Source organism: Mixophyes fleayi, chromosome 2 (genome assembly GCF_038048845.1).
Source record: "Mixophyes fleayi isolate aMixFle1 chromosome 2, aMixFle1.hap1, whole genome shotgun sequence".
In the NCBI taxonomy this organism is placed as follows: domain Eukaryota; kingdom Metazoa; phylum Chordata; class Amphibia; order Anura; family Limnodynastidae; genus Mixophyes; species Mixophyes fleayi.
This window is the reverse complement of record NC_134403.1, coordinates 40229728-40243333: the sequence shown is the minus strand read 5'-3', so window position 1 is coordinate 40243333 and position 13606 is coordinate 40229728. Positions and strand designations below refer to the sequence as shown.

General features: G+C 39.3%; 1 protein-coding gene across 2 annotated transcripts in view; it reads right to left on the bottom strand.

Moving 5' to 3' along the window:
• Positions 1-1479: 1479 nt before the first annotated feature.
• The window catches only part of CUL5 (cullin 5), a 46474-nt gene continuing 34347 nt past the window's right edge, over positions 1480-13606 (bottom strand). For both annotated transcript variants that reach the window (XM_075198835.1, XM_075198836.1), the window contains exons 16-19: positions 13289-13450; positions 12988-13106; positions 6993-7116; positions 1480-6148 (exon numbers count right to left, since the gene is read on the bottom strand). In XM_075198835.1, the coding sequence (XP_075054936.1) occupies positions 5954-6148; positions 6993-7116; positions 12988-13106; positions 13289-13450 (600 nt within the window). In that variant the 3' untranslated portion in view covers positions 1480-5953. The remainder of the gene's footprint in view (positions 6149-6992; positions 7117-12987; positions 13107-13288; positions 13451-13606) is intronic.

The window sequence follows — 13606 nt, the reverse complement described above, 5'->3', positions numbered from 1 at the left end:
GTTCTGCAGAGTTGCAGTGTCCAGGACCGGCAGGGTAGTGTGGCGGGCTAAACGGCCTACAGGAGTATCCACCTTAGGGATTCCTTCCCAGTGAGCCAGATCCTCTTCCTGTAATGGATCTAAGGAGGAGAATCTTTTGGAATAGAAAACTTTTAATCAGTTGTTTCTTTATTCCCTCAGAAATATCTCTCAATTCCACCAAAGAAGGAAACGAATAACCTTTCTTCTGGCTTTTGTAAATAGACTTGTTTATAGGACTAGGATCCTCTGACTCTGGGAGGTCCAAGGCCTGCCTTACCACTAATAGCAATCATTAATGGCCTGATATCTGGTGGCCTCTTCCTGATTAGACACGTGAACCTTTTTCAGGATCAAAATGTTTTCCCTTCTTTAGAAAAGGATTAGCGGATCTACACCGCTTTCTTTTAGTAGGGCCCAAATATGGGGATTTAGAAACTGGCTTAGCCTGTCTAAACCCTTTAATGAAGATGGATCCTGTTGGTTCTGTCGAGACAGGGGTTTGATCCGTTATGAAAGAAGAAGGGGGGCGCCTGCTATAGCCGTCCCAGTAGAAGCAGCCGCAGCAGGACCCCCCACCTTTGTGACAGCATTATCCAATATAGAAGAAAGTGGTGCCGAGCTTGTCAATAACTAAGTAGATTTAGTGAGAAGCTGAGCTAACGAGTAAACTGACTATGTCAGAAAAGTCTGCAGTTTGGTTTGCGCAGATGGGGGATCCCTCCTCGCAATCGGAAGAAAGTGCCAACGGGTCCCTCTGTCCATATGGTAATTTAACCTTACATCTAGAACATCTACTATATAAATGCCTAGTGGCGTGGGGAAAAAAACCCAACAAGCTGCAGCGCCACCTGCTGGGCAGAGTTATACACTGACCTATATATTTCTTGAAGGAGAAGTGACAGTTGGGAGTGGTTGGTGGTTGCCGAGGGTGACAGTGGGGAGTTTTTAACACCTTAAGTAGCTTGATGAAGGATGTGGCGATGAAGATGAAGGATGAGGTGATGGAGAAAAATGATGAGGTGGTGACATGTGGACAAAACCACGTTAAAAAAGGGAGCTTGCGTCGGGAAGTAACGCTCTTCCCCTGAGGAGGCCTGGGCTAGGCTCAAATGCATGACAAGAACCTTTTTAACACCTTAAGTAGCTTGATTTGACTAGAATGCATGAGTATCATGCACGGGTTAACTTGTGTAAAATATTTAGCCATAGGACCTCTTTCTTTATCTGTCATTTTACGAAGGAAAGACTTGAGAGAGAGTGAGAGAGACAGAGAAAACACAAGTAAATCAACTGATCTATAATAAAAGTTGTACTTGTACATTCTTTTAAATAAACAATGTTATTTTTTTGGCAAGTAGAGAATACAACAATATTACCCTACTAGCCCCACTTCATTAAAAATTGGAATTATTTGGTATTTCGACAAAAAGCGTAACAAAAAGGTAAACTTGATACAAGTAGACTTTAATCAATTTATTTTTATTTGGAAGGAAAATAAATTATACAACTTAAAAAATAAAATTCAGAAAGCAGTACATTGCTGAACCGCCACACAGAACTGCTTCATGTCGAGACTGCACAGCATTTTCCATCTTTTTGTAGTGGCACACATTCAAAAATTGTAAATACTGTACTAAATATATATATATATTTACAAACTAATCATGTTTTTCCCAACACTCAAAGACTACAAATAGTGTGCATACAAGAAAGCGTGTCACAGTTTCACAGAGGTCACCTGGCACCCGTTTACACAGACTGCGTTCTCAGCCAATTTTTTTAGGATAGGAAACATTCTGTAAAACTTTATAAACCTGCCTCACTTTTGTATTGATAAAATTTGCACAATAAAAAGACTATAAAGTCAATAAAGAGTTTCAGAAAAAAAAAAAATTGTAAAGAGGGGGAAAGAAAGAAAAAACCCCAAAAACTTCATTAGGTCATTCGTAAAATGAATGCATGATTTGCAAGTTTTAAAAACTACAGACAATATTGAAATAAACAAAGCGGAAGACAATTTGAGCAGCTAATCTTTCATGGGTGCTGAGAGTAGGGTTCAAGGCAATTTTTTTTGTTCCTTTCTTGTACAGTCATACATCCAACATATTAAAAATAGGTGGTGCACATTTTCCAGTTCCCAAAGTACTCACACGCTTTACAAGTCTTTTTGAGAGAGGGTGGGATGGGTGGGGGGATGACAAGTTTAATATATTGAAAAATTCCCCATAGTCATAAATGCCTGCACCCACATTATATTTCGACATACACAATGTCACATTGAAAAAAATCAGAATACCTTCAGAAAGGGGTAGCATGTTATACAGTACATCATTTCAGACTTTAAGCTGATGCTATCATGGTATGTTCATTAAAGAAACTTAGTGATTTATTTAAACAGTTATTTAAATGTAGCATCTTCCACCATTACCGATGTAGAGGTCATTAGCGATAGGGTATAGCTTTCCCATGTACACAACTGTTTGAACTTTGCCAAGACTGAATGTAAACTGTTAAGTGTACAATATAGTTCGCAACAATAACCCTTGCAATCAATGACACATTATCGCACATTTGTACCATTGTTCAGATGCAACTAGTTACATTTGGCAGAGTCACTGTTACTTGCACAAAATTCATTCGTGCGACACACCCTAAAAGAATCATCTATTTATATAGCGCCACTAATTCCGCAGCACTGTACAGAGAACAACTATAAACATGGGGAGAACCAATTAAACTCACAGTAAAAATTTAAACCATCATAACTTTTAGACTAGAACAGCTTTCCTTTGGAAAATTGCATTGTAAAAAATAGTCTTCATAATTCCACAATGAGGACAATTAATACATTATCAATGATACGTTCGATAGCTGTTTGACATAGGCCACAGGGACATGGCAAATAGAATGAAGATTCAAAATGAAATTCACAGTAGAGCATTCCATTAAATACCAATTGTCATGTTGGTTTATTTTTACATCTCAACACAATGGTACAAATCTGTCAAAGTTTCACTATTCGCTAACGTTCAGCCCAACAGGTAGTATTGATTTAACACCTTTATATTAGAAGTGTTGAACTGATCACAAATGACAAAATACGTCTAAGAACTTCTCTGGGACACTTTAACTATGAATTGCTGTGACTATAGATATTCCAAAATAATACAGCAAATTCAAATTTTTGGTAGTTTATTTCCTATTTGTAGGATCTTAGTATATAATTAAAATTGTTTTGAAGAAATCATTAAAGGACAGAAGCACATTGTTGAGGCCTTTTAAAAGGACACTAGAATAAACAGTCACATGAGCTGCACATTGATAGAATGAATGTCACTGCACTTGTGTGACAAGTCCTACAGAAAACAGATACCTATTCTTGTAAGCTAGTAGGAAGTGCAAGAAGGCTTGTCCTGTGTGGGTTAAACAGCGCCTCACTTTTTTTTGGGGGGGGGGTCAGATGATTGTTTTCATTTTTAAACACAAAACTTCGATCATCATCATCAGGATGACTGAAATAAAGCATAACTTGATGTGGCCGCCATCTAACCATTATGTCGAGTTGCACTTGTCTTAACACGACATAACCAAATACACAATATTTTGAGGCTCGCATTTTACATGCATGTTTGTGATGCAACTGTGTGTAGAAAATGTCTGTTTTGGATCACTGTTTTATATACACACAATTGCTAATTCAAGTCTACAGTCGTGAATAATTTAGATATAGTCTGGATACACAAATACATACATGTAATACGCCGTGTGCTATTTTACTGATTCGGTTTAACACTCATGTGAAGCGTTATGGCTTGCCACGCTTTGACAGATGAGGTACCAAAGTGTGGACACATCTATAGAGCACAAATTTAAACATAGCTCCTGACCAGTTAAAATAAATCGCATTAAAAGGAGTCCGATTTCCTCAAATTATCTTAATACATTGGCAGTTTTAATGATATGGATATAAATTCAAAACCATATCCTGTTTGAAGGAACATTTTCATTAAGAAAATTAAATTTTCTAAATAATATTTAATGTGTTCAGCACACTGAACTAATTGATCCCTACAAGGCCGGTTTCTGGCATGCCTGTATGTAGTGTTGTCTGGTGACCTGCATTTTTTATATATGTCAACGTTTAATGCTCAGAAGTACGGTGTTTAGTGTCAGGACTAGTCACACAATGTGTGTTTGTATTCCCATCAGCAATTGTTTTTATTTTTTGACTCAACTGAACCTGTGTGAGAGGGTGAGAGGAGTCTATGTTAACAAAACACTGAGGATTATTTACCAACAATGCTTGAAAGTCTGCCCAAAAACTCAATAAACATGACATTTGCTGCCATTCTCTAACATTCCGTAGACCCACAAATCTAATTGCTGATTGATTGCTATGGTCTTATAGCAGATTTGAGCGATGTTCGTTTATAACCCTCACTGTATTACATTGCCCTCGAAGAGATCATTATATAACGCTGTGGTGTATAATAGTCCACTTGTGCACATCTATGTATAAACATCGGCATCATCACATTATTTTTAGAGGAAGAAATGTAATTAAACATAAAACATTCTTTCAGCTGAGGTGTGGTTAACGAGGCCACGAAGACACCTGAATGGATAAAGAGAATAACAACGTTCGGAAATAATTATGTGAAAATGAAGTTTAAAACTATATAAAAATATCAGGTGTAAATATTTCATTTATTTAGATATACATCCTAAAGATGATTGTGTTGGCTTTGAGAAAATTCTGAGTATGTACAAACACACACATATACATATGTACAAAGTGTAGAGAGAGAGATAGATAGATATCTATCTATGATACACACAGATGTGTGAGTATATGTAAAGATTAATACACAAAATATATAACTAGATACATGAGCAGATATCTAGACGTATGTATATACAAATGCATCATATGCAGTATCTTTTTGTTGGCAGTCTCTGCTGTAGAAGTAGGTCTCAAACTTAGGAAGGTGAAATAATCCTTTAAAAAAAGGTAAAAAGTGTCACTTACCCAATTCTAATTATTACCATTTTGCTTTTGCTAATACTTATTAAATTCTGCTGATTCTTCCATAATACATTTTCAAAAAATATTGTGCACTTTTTTTTAGGAATACACCTTCTCACCTTTTCCCTCGCCTGTTTAGTGCCTCGTAATATGCATCATTCTATTTGGCTGTCCAATTGTATTACTCCAAATAACCAATGAGAGGAGAGGATAGAACATGGGATGAGAGATTCTTTTTGTGGTTAGAACTTCTAGACTTGGCTACTCTGTGCCCCTACAAGACATCCTTACATTGATCACACCTTTAAAAATCAACAGTAAAAGCAGTGCTTACAAGTCAACATGTCCACTCATTAATACCAAACCTGTTTCAGATTAATGATATGCATAAAAGCTTCACAAATGTTGTGCAGGAACGAACATTAGCATATGTTAAATTAATGCAATACTTAAGAGATATGAAAGTGCTATTTGGGGTATTTTGTTTTTGGCATTTTCTTTTTATATAAACAAAGTCCAACAGTAACAGCAAATGTATCAGTGCAGGAAATTGTGATTTCCCCTCCCCTGGGGCAAATAGATATTGTTAAACAAAAAAAAACAAACAAAAAAGAACGCTTAGATTCTCTGGTTGGAACAAATTAAACCTACTTTACAAGCTCACAAGTTCTTCCAAAACGATTTTTCCATTAAAACAGCATGCTAGTAGAAGCGATGTGAAAAATGCTGTCATGCTGGCAGAACGACATTGGCAATATACTTCTGTCCTTTAGTAAGGTAAGGCAGGGGGACTGGAATATTTATGCAATACAAAAGTCCAGAATGAGTTCGCTTTCAGCATAAATATTTGACATGGCCGGCTTCCAGCACTCGGGTTACCCAGATGGGTCAGGCAGGCTCTCCGCATTATGCCATGTATATGAAGGTGTTGATATCGCACTCGTCTCTTCGGATGTACTTGTGTTCTATAAGCCATTCAATTTGTTCCTTTATCATTTTTTTCTGTGGCAAGAACATATTTTTCAAAATTTCTACAAGTTCCGTTTGGAGCTGAGCGTTAGTAATTTTCTTCCTCATCTTCATGATTTGAATAATAGCCTCCTAGAAAGAAAATGACGGATGTTACATAAAATTTTTAAAAAAAGAAGGATAGTCTAGTACAGTGGTACCCAAACTTTTGAAGTTTGTGGCACCCCTTAGTGACTCCGTAATTTTTTTCAAGGCACCCCTCCAAATAATTACCGAGCAGTCCTGTGTTAGAAGTAGCTGGGTCAAAAAAACATAACGAGTTAAAAAAACAAAAACTTACCAATATGCGCGTCGCCCGGGTACCAGCATCCTCCTCTCTCCCGCAGCTTGTCCCTGAATGTCGGGCGCGCTGTGGAAGAGAGGAGGATGCTGGGTCCCAGGCGGCGCGTGGATTGGCAAGTTTTTTTATTTTTTCCCACTGGCTGGTCGCGGCACCCCTGCACACATTGGGAACCGCTGGTCTAGTACAATGTTACTGAGCTTCACCAGTCATGGATTCTGACAATGTTATCATAACGTTGCTCTGTCCTCAGAAAGATTATTGAGCTTGCAGAGATGATGGCACCTCACAGTAATAAAACATTTAAATATAAAGGTCGATGCCTCCAATTCGGAGTAGAATAAGATTACAAGGCCCACCCTCTTTAAATCAGTCAAGTAAGTTAAGTTCAGTAGGATGACTATTTATAGAGAAAACAGATTTTGAAATAAAAAAAGATTTTTTACATAGAGACAAAAGATTAAACCAGGTTACTTAACTGATTTGGATTAGTTAGTTTTTCAGTACTAGTTTTGAATTACATTAAATGAATGTTCATGCTGCCAATTTGAGCAATGTGGTTACCCAATAAACACAATGCAAAACACGAGTATGGATTTCTACAGCTATGTACAAAACACAGAAGATGTCACATACCTGTGTCCTCAGTATCCGCAACTGCACAATGCCTTCGTTCTCTTCCTCCCTCATCCTCTCAGTGGTCAGCTGTAACCGTCCAATTAAATTGATCTTTCCTCTTTTTTGAACTTTTGCATTTTTTCTAAAAGAAGAAAACCATATTAAGTTGTAACAATTGTATAATTATTGACAAGAGGATTGTATACTTGGGTTATTGATTTATTTGGAATTACTGGCAATTGTCAGGGATGCTGCCAAGACTTTGGCAGTACCTTTTATTTATTGGTCTTGCTTGGATAAATGTCAAAATTGCTCTTACAAATGTAGTGCCATGCAGAATATAACTTTACTAGCAGAATATAACTTTACTAGTGGTAAGGAAAGGAGATAACGATAATTCATTTACCATGTAAGTGGATTGTTTCTCCAATGTTTTCTGACACCTGTTGAGAGCTAGGAACGTGCATTACTGAAGAAGTCTAAGGGCAGTGACTCAAATACATGGTCATATGAAAGGTAAATAAAAGCCTGCTACTGCACACTATAGGTATGAAGCATCTTATATAGGAAGAAATTTGGATAACTGTTTTTGCTGAGAGGAAGAAACACTTAAATAACATTTTAACGCTCCCAGAAGAGTTAAAATCCACATTGTAGAACTTGGAAAAATTATGTATGGATGACAATGTTGCTGCTCTGCTGAGCTGTCTCCCAAAGACCCATGGTTTAAAGGAAGACACCATTTGAATGAACCATTTTGTCCTCGTGAAATGTGGGACGCAAATCAGGTCAGAGCTATGCCTAACCAAGACAGCAGCCAAGAAAAACCAGACATTTGCAAAGGGAGGAAGGACAAGGAGACAGAACAGAGGACTCACATAGGAGGTAGCATGTAGGATCTTCAGAACAAGGTTAAGTTACCAAGGAGCAACTGAATGGAGCGGCTGCAGATCACTTTTTTTTTTTTTTCCATTTGCTTTTGTCTCTTGCAGCTCATTTTCAAACCCCTTTCAAATCTCTTAAAGTTTAACAAATAGTCTCTTACTATTCCTCTATAGCTTATCCCCAACCTGTCAGAACAAACAAGACCGTTTAAGTCACTTTCAAGATCTTTTATGTAATTTCTTTACATTCATTTCCATCTCTCAGACCATCAGCTAATTAATTACCTGCAAGATCTCCTCCATCACTTTAACTGCTTTAACTCAACCAAGCCTCCTCATACCTACAGAAATTGAAGCTCTGTAAATTTTCAACAACTTTCACCAATGTGTAACAACTTCTCTCACCAATTTCAACATTCTCCCATCTTGACCTGGCAGTCCAACATCCTAACCACATCATAGCAACAGCCACTGATCAAGTGGCTTCAAAAACACTCTTCTTAGCTTCGACCACATCTCAGACGGGCACACAAAATGTGCCGCCTTCAAAAACTCTCCCACAAATTAGAACGTCACTGGTGAAAGTCTCATACTTCTGATGACATCCTTAAAACATACTAATATTTACTACTCCTACCAAAATGCTTATGACACTGCCAAATATACTTTCAATCACTCATAGGCACTTGGGCTTCTAACCCTAAATGCCTCTTCAATAAATCTCGTTTCAACCCTTCCACACCAACCCCTCTGTAAAGCATCACTGCTCAAGAGCTTGCTTCCAACTTCAAGAAGATCCCATATGAAATATATTTTCATAGTAATAACTTACTCAATTCCTTTCCTGCACCATCAGGTACGTTCTCTTCACTATATCCCAGAAACGTAAATTAAGTCTCTATCCTTTTCTTCTACCACTCTACTACCTGTCCATTCGACATATCCCCTCACAAATGATTTTTGGACACCTGTTCTCATCCCAGCCTTAGCTAATAATCCTGAAAACCTCAGGATGAAGGGACCATTCATTGGGTCAAGGTCCTGGCGATCTCAAAAGTATGAATCCAAGTTGATTACCCCTGGGATGTAGACTGACGAGGTGGCTGCAACAAATCACCCGTTCAGGAGTGACCTTTCGGTGCTCAATGCCAGATAAATGGCCCAAAGTTCCAAGACAATGATGGATAAGAAAGAATCGAGAAAAGACCATATCCCTTGACCCAGAGGTGAAGGTACACTGCTTCGAAGGTGGGCATTTGTGGGGACCATTTGCTAAACAGTAGGATCAGTCCCATCCACTTCCTACAACCCTGGGAAATAGCTGTGTGGGACTTCAGAGTTGATTTTAGATGTCTTTACCATGAGCACTATAGTGAGCTTTGAAGATGGAGAGTATGTGGAATTATTAAACATATAGAACAGAGGGAATATGCTCTGTTGCCAGTGTCGAAAAAAAAGCCCAGGAATAACATGAAGGTCGATGATACCAGAGACTTGTCTGTTTTTAACCCAGCCATGGTCAGCTTGAGATGTTGAATAATCAGCTCCATGAGCTAGGCATTCATTGGGGTTGTTTCCAAATATGGGATAATTATGAACTTATGGCATAACAAGATTGGTCATGACCTTGGCAAGACCAACAATGATGAAGACAAGCCAAAGGGGAGCATTCAAAATTGTGCACCATGGAAAGCAAAACTGCTGAAGCATTGATGGTTCTCCTAGATAAATATACACCCTTCATCCACAGGGAAGGAATTTGCTGAGGGGTTAAAAGTTAAAGGATTGTTTCTGCCGGCATCAATAAAGGGATTGGAATAAAATCCCAGGTGATTCCCCGAGACAGGACAGATGACTGTGGTATTCAGTAACCCCTGTAGAATGAAAGGCTTTCCTGTGCTCCAGGCCTCTGGCAGATCACATAAGGACATTCAAAAGCACTGGCTGGTATATTATGGGGGTGGACACAGAAAGAGACTGAAGAGGAGGTTTACCACTACCCCCTCTAAGAACAGGGGACTCAGCTGGCAGTCAGAAACACTTGCTGAGGCACGAGGATTTGGTGTCTATCCATTTTGAAGACTAGAAGTACAACTTCCTTTGACAAAGGCGTTTTCAATTATCTTTTACCCCTCAGACCTGAAAAAGGCCTATCCTAAATGTAATGCATGGTTGTTGGCTTTATTGTATTGTCTGCTGCCCAAGATTTTAGCCACAGGACCTTGTGCATCATTTTCTCATCCAAGGCCATCTTTTTGACATAAGATAATGCATCCTTGATATAGAAAGTCAGATGTATCAGCTCTGCTCTGGGTGTGCTGTCCTGAGTTGCCCTGAAGGTAGCCTATTATTATTATCGTTTATTTGTAAGGCGCCACAAGGTTTCCGCAGCGCTGTACATGGTACAAACAATAGACTATACAGGGTAAAACAGTACAGAACAATAAACACAAAGTACCAGTACTTCAGAAACTCCAGGCAGGCAAATACAGTAGAGACGGAGCAGAAGAACAGGTATGGAGACAGGAGGGAAGATGGGCCCTGCTCATACGAGCTTACACCCTAAGGGAGGGTAAACAGAATCAGGTACATAAGGGAGCCAGTGAAGCAACGTGGAGAGAGAAAGGGGGCAGGGGAGAACCAGAAGAGGTTCTCTGCACTCAAGGAGGTGTCCACTACCGGCGTATCTGAAACACTTCAAAAATTTAACAGGACGACACTTCAATGAGTGGGATAATGGACGCTAGCGACCCCAGTTGACAGGTCTATAATGAACTGAAAAGACTCATTGTGGGTTCCAATATTTATGTCTGTCATGGCCTTCCCTGCATGAATTGGGAGGCAGGAAACAACTGAAGAGGCTTCTCCCCTGGAAGAGTGCTGCCTTGGACTGCAGGGCAGTGAATGTGGTATAGCGGGGACCCCTGAATGCCCTGCAGGTAGTTTCATCTGGTGTTTTGCTCCCCCAAAAAATGCATTGTTACTAGTGTTTTAGAGATCACTGTAGTTTTCTTGATGCTTTTAAAAACCATGCTTAAAATACTTTTAATAAAACGTCAGTGGGTATGAGGCTTAAGGGCAACAGGCTGCTGGCATGACAGACAAACCGCTTAATCAGCAGGCTGTTTACATGACAGACAGGCCACCGAAGAAAAAAATAGGGTGCATACAGCCATCCTTGCCCGTGACACTGTGTCTGGGATGCAAGTACGGGATTTGCTGCTGGAATCACAGCAGTGGTATTCCCTCTTCCACGTAGGTGGGTCCAATTAACTTACAGTTGTGGCAAAGTACAAAGATGGGGGGGAAGTAATCAACATCTTGCAGGGTTGCAAAGCACCCCTTTTTCCATGCTTCAGTGGACAGACAAAGCCAACGCTCAATAATCATACATAAATAAAATAAGGAAAAAAAGCAAAACGGCTTAGTGCAGGGAACTGGAATAAACATGGAAGCAGGGGGTCATAAAGGAGAGAAGTTCTCTATGCAGTGCCCTGCCTGGCTGGAATACAACACATCTGTGTCCACCCTTCTGTGGGTAAAAAGATGTTGTACTGTGCAGCTGAGGCAACTAAATGAGGATTCCTCGCCACTTCCATTACATTTCACAGACAGTCCAGCGGAGCAGAGTAGGATGTGCAGAAGAACCCTGGCTACATTATAACTTGTGCAATATTTGCTACAAGTTAACCCGTGCATGATACTCATGCATTCTAGTCAAATCAAGCTACTTAAGGTGTTAAAAAGGTTCTGGTCATGCATTTGGGGCTAGGCCAGGCCTCCTCAGGGGAAGAGCGTTACTTCCCGACGCAAGCGCCCTTTTTTAACGTGGTTTTGTCCACATGTCACCACCTCATCATTCTTCTCCATCACCTCATCTTTCATCTTCATCGCCACATGCTTAATCTCCATCGTCTTACTGTTCTAAAACCTCTCGATACACAACGTTTCTGCTAAACACCTTATCGCTGTGCTCAATCAGTCTTCCTTGAAGGGCAGTATTCATAACCTGCACTTTCACATCACTGCTTCTCTGTACTCGTGAAAATGCGACATACAATTGTCCATGAGCAAACACAGGCTCTGGTAAATAAATACACACACGGTCAAGAGTTTGAGCCCTCAACTGGTAAATTTAGCCTTTACCACCCCTCCCACGGGGGGAAGGGGGGATGATGGAAGTTAACTGACTTCACTATTATAATTATTTTGTCAAATAATGTCAGTATACCAAATTTCAGGTCAATTGGATTAGCCCTTCCTGAGAAAATCCTTTTTTCCACACACACACACACACACACACACACGCCGCTAGGCTTATATATATATATAAGATAGGAGTACACAGTGCCGAGCACACAGAAATCACCAGGTTCCACCATCCTCCAGCAGGCAACCTGCATCCAAGACTCCCGCAGAATGGAGAGAGAAGGAAACAAAGGGGAAGGGGGATACCAAGCTGGGAGAAGACAACAGAGAGATACTTCATAGGTATGATTAAGACCCAGCTTCTAAAACTCTATATACCAAAGGCAAGGAAAATCAATGTAAAAAAACCCCCCAAACAATCCCTTATTCTACCAGTCAGTTTAGGTTAAGAAAGGAAGAGAAGCGGTGTCCACTATGGCGAACTTAAAAATATTCCCATTAGAATAATTACAAACGTCACTTTAGCCCTTAGTGCTAAAGTGACTAATAAATAATGTGAGATTAAGCTGTCACAGGCAGGGACCTCTCTACCCTATGTCTCATGTCTGACTATTTGCCCCTGTGATGTCCTACTCGGAATTCTTTTTCAATGCTCTGATTGTCTTTACTCACACACGAAATGAGTAATAGTTTTGTGCTACGTGTAATTGCTGGAGCATTATTCATACTTGGGTTTTGTACCACGTCGGCTATTATACTTGATTGTATTTGTTATTACACTTGTGTGTATTGAGGTGTTTTCTTTAACGTATTCATGAACCTGTATGCCGACAGACTGGCGCTAATAAACGATGATAAATATTACATTTTACAAAACAGCGCTACGTGTTGCTTTATTTACATAAGCATATAACGAGAATTCAAACAAACAAATCAAATCTACCCAGTGGGAAAATATCAAGAAATCTTAAACCACTTACATTAAACTGAATTCCTGGTTCACAGAAAACAAGGTTCCCTCTGTAAAGTCTTTAGGGGAGTTTACTGGTGGTTCATAGGATAAAACTTGCCGTTTCAGTTTTGGAAAAGCTACTAGAGACTAAAAAAAAGATTAACAGAACAATACATTAACATTTCCCAAGGCAGGCATTAATGCACAAAATCATGAGATCATTTAAAGCCATCCATTCATTGCAATAAAATACAGTGCAACATACAGGAGAAAATGCAAACAAGAATGATGTACTTGATTGTTGCTACCAGTAAACCATGGACACGTACCCACAGAGTCCTCCTCAGCTCTGCGTCAGGTAATTCAGTTGCCAATTTGAGGTTTTCAAAACTTATTTTCTCTTTAGGTCTTTGGTTCCAGGCAAACAAAACCGCCAGCTGAAATGTAGTCACCTCCAGGTCGTACTGACCTACTTCATTCTTAAATGTTATCTGCAAGATATAACAGCAGCATTTAATTGTATTATAGTAGTATTTTTGTTCATGTTCCACAAATCATTTTTTTTTTTACTTTGGTGTATTAAAATAACATAAAAGAAATAAAAGATGGGCCATGGTTATTTAGGTTAAAAAGTTAAACCTTCAAGT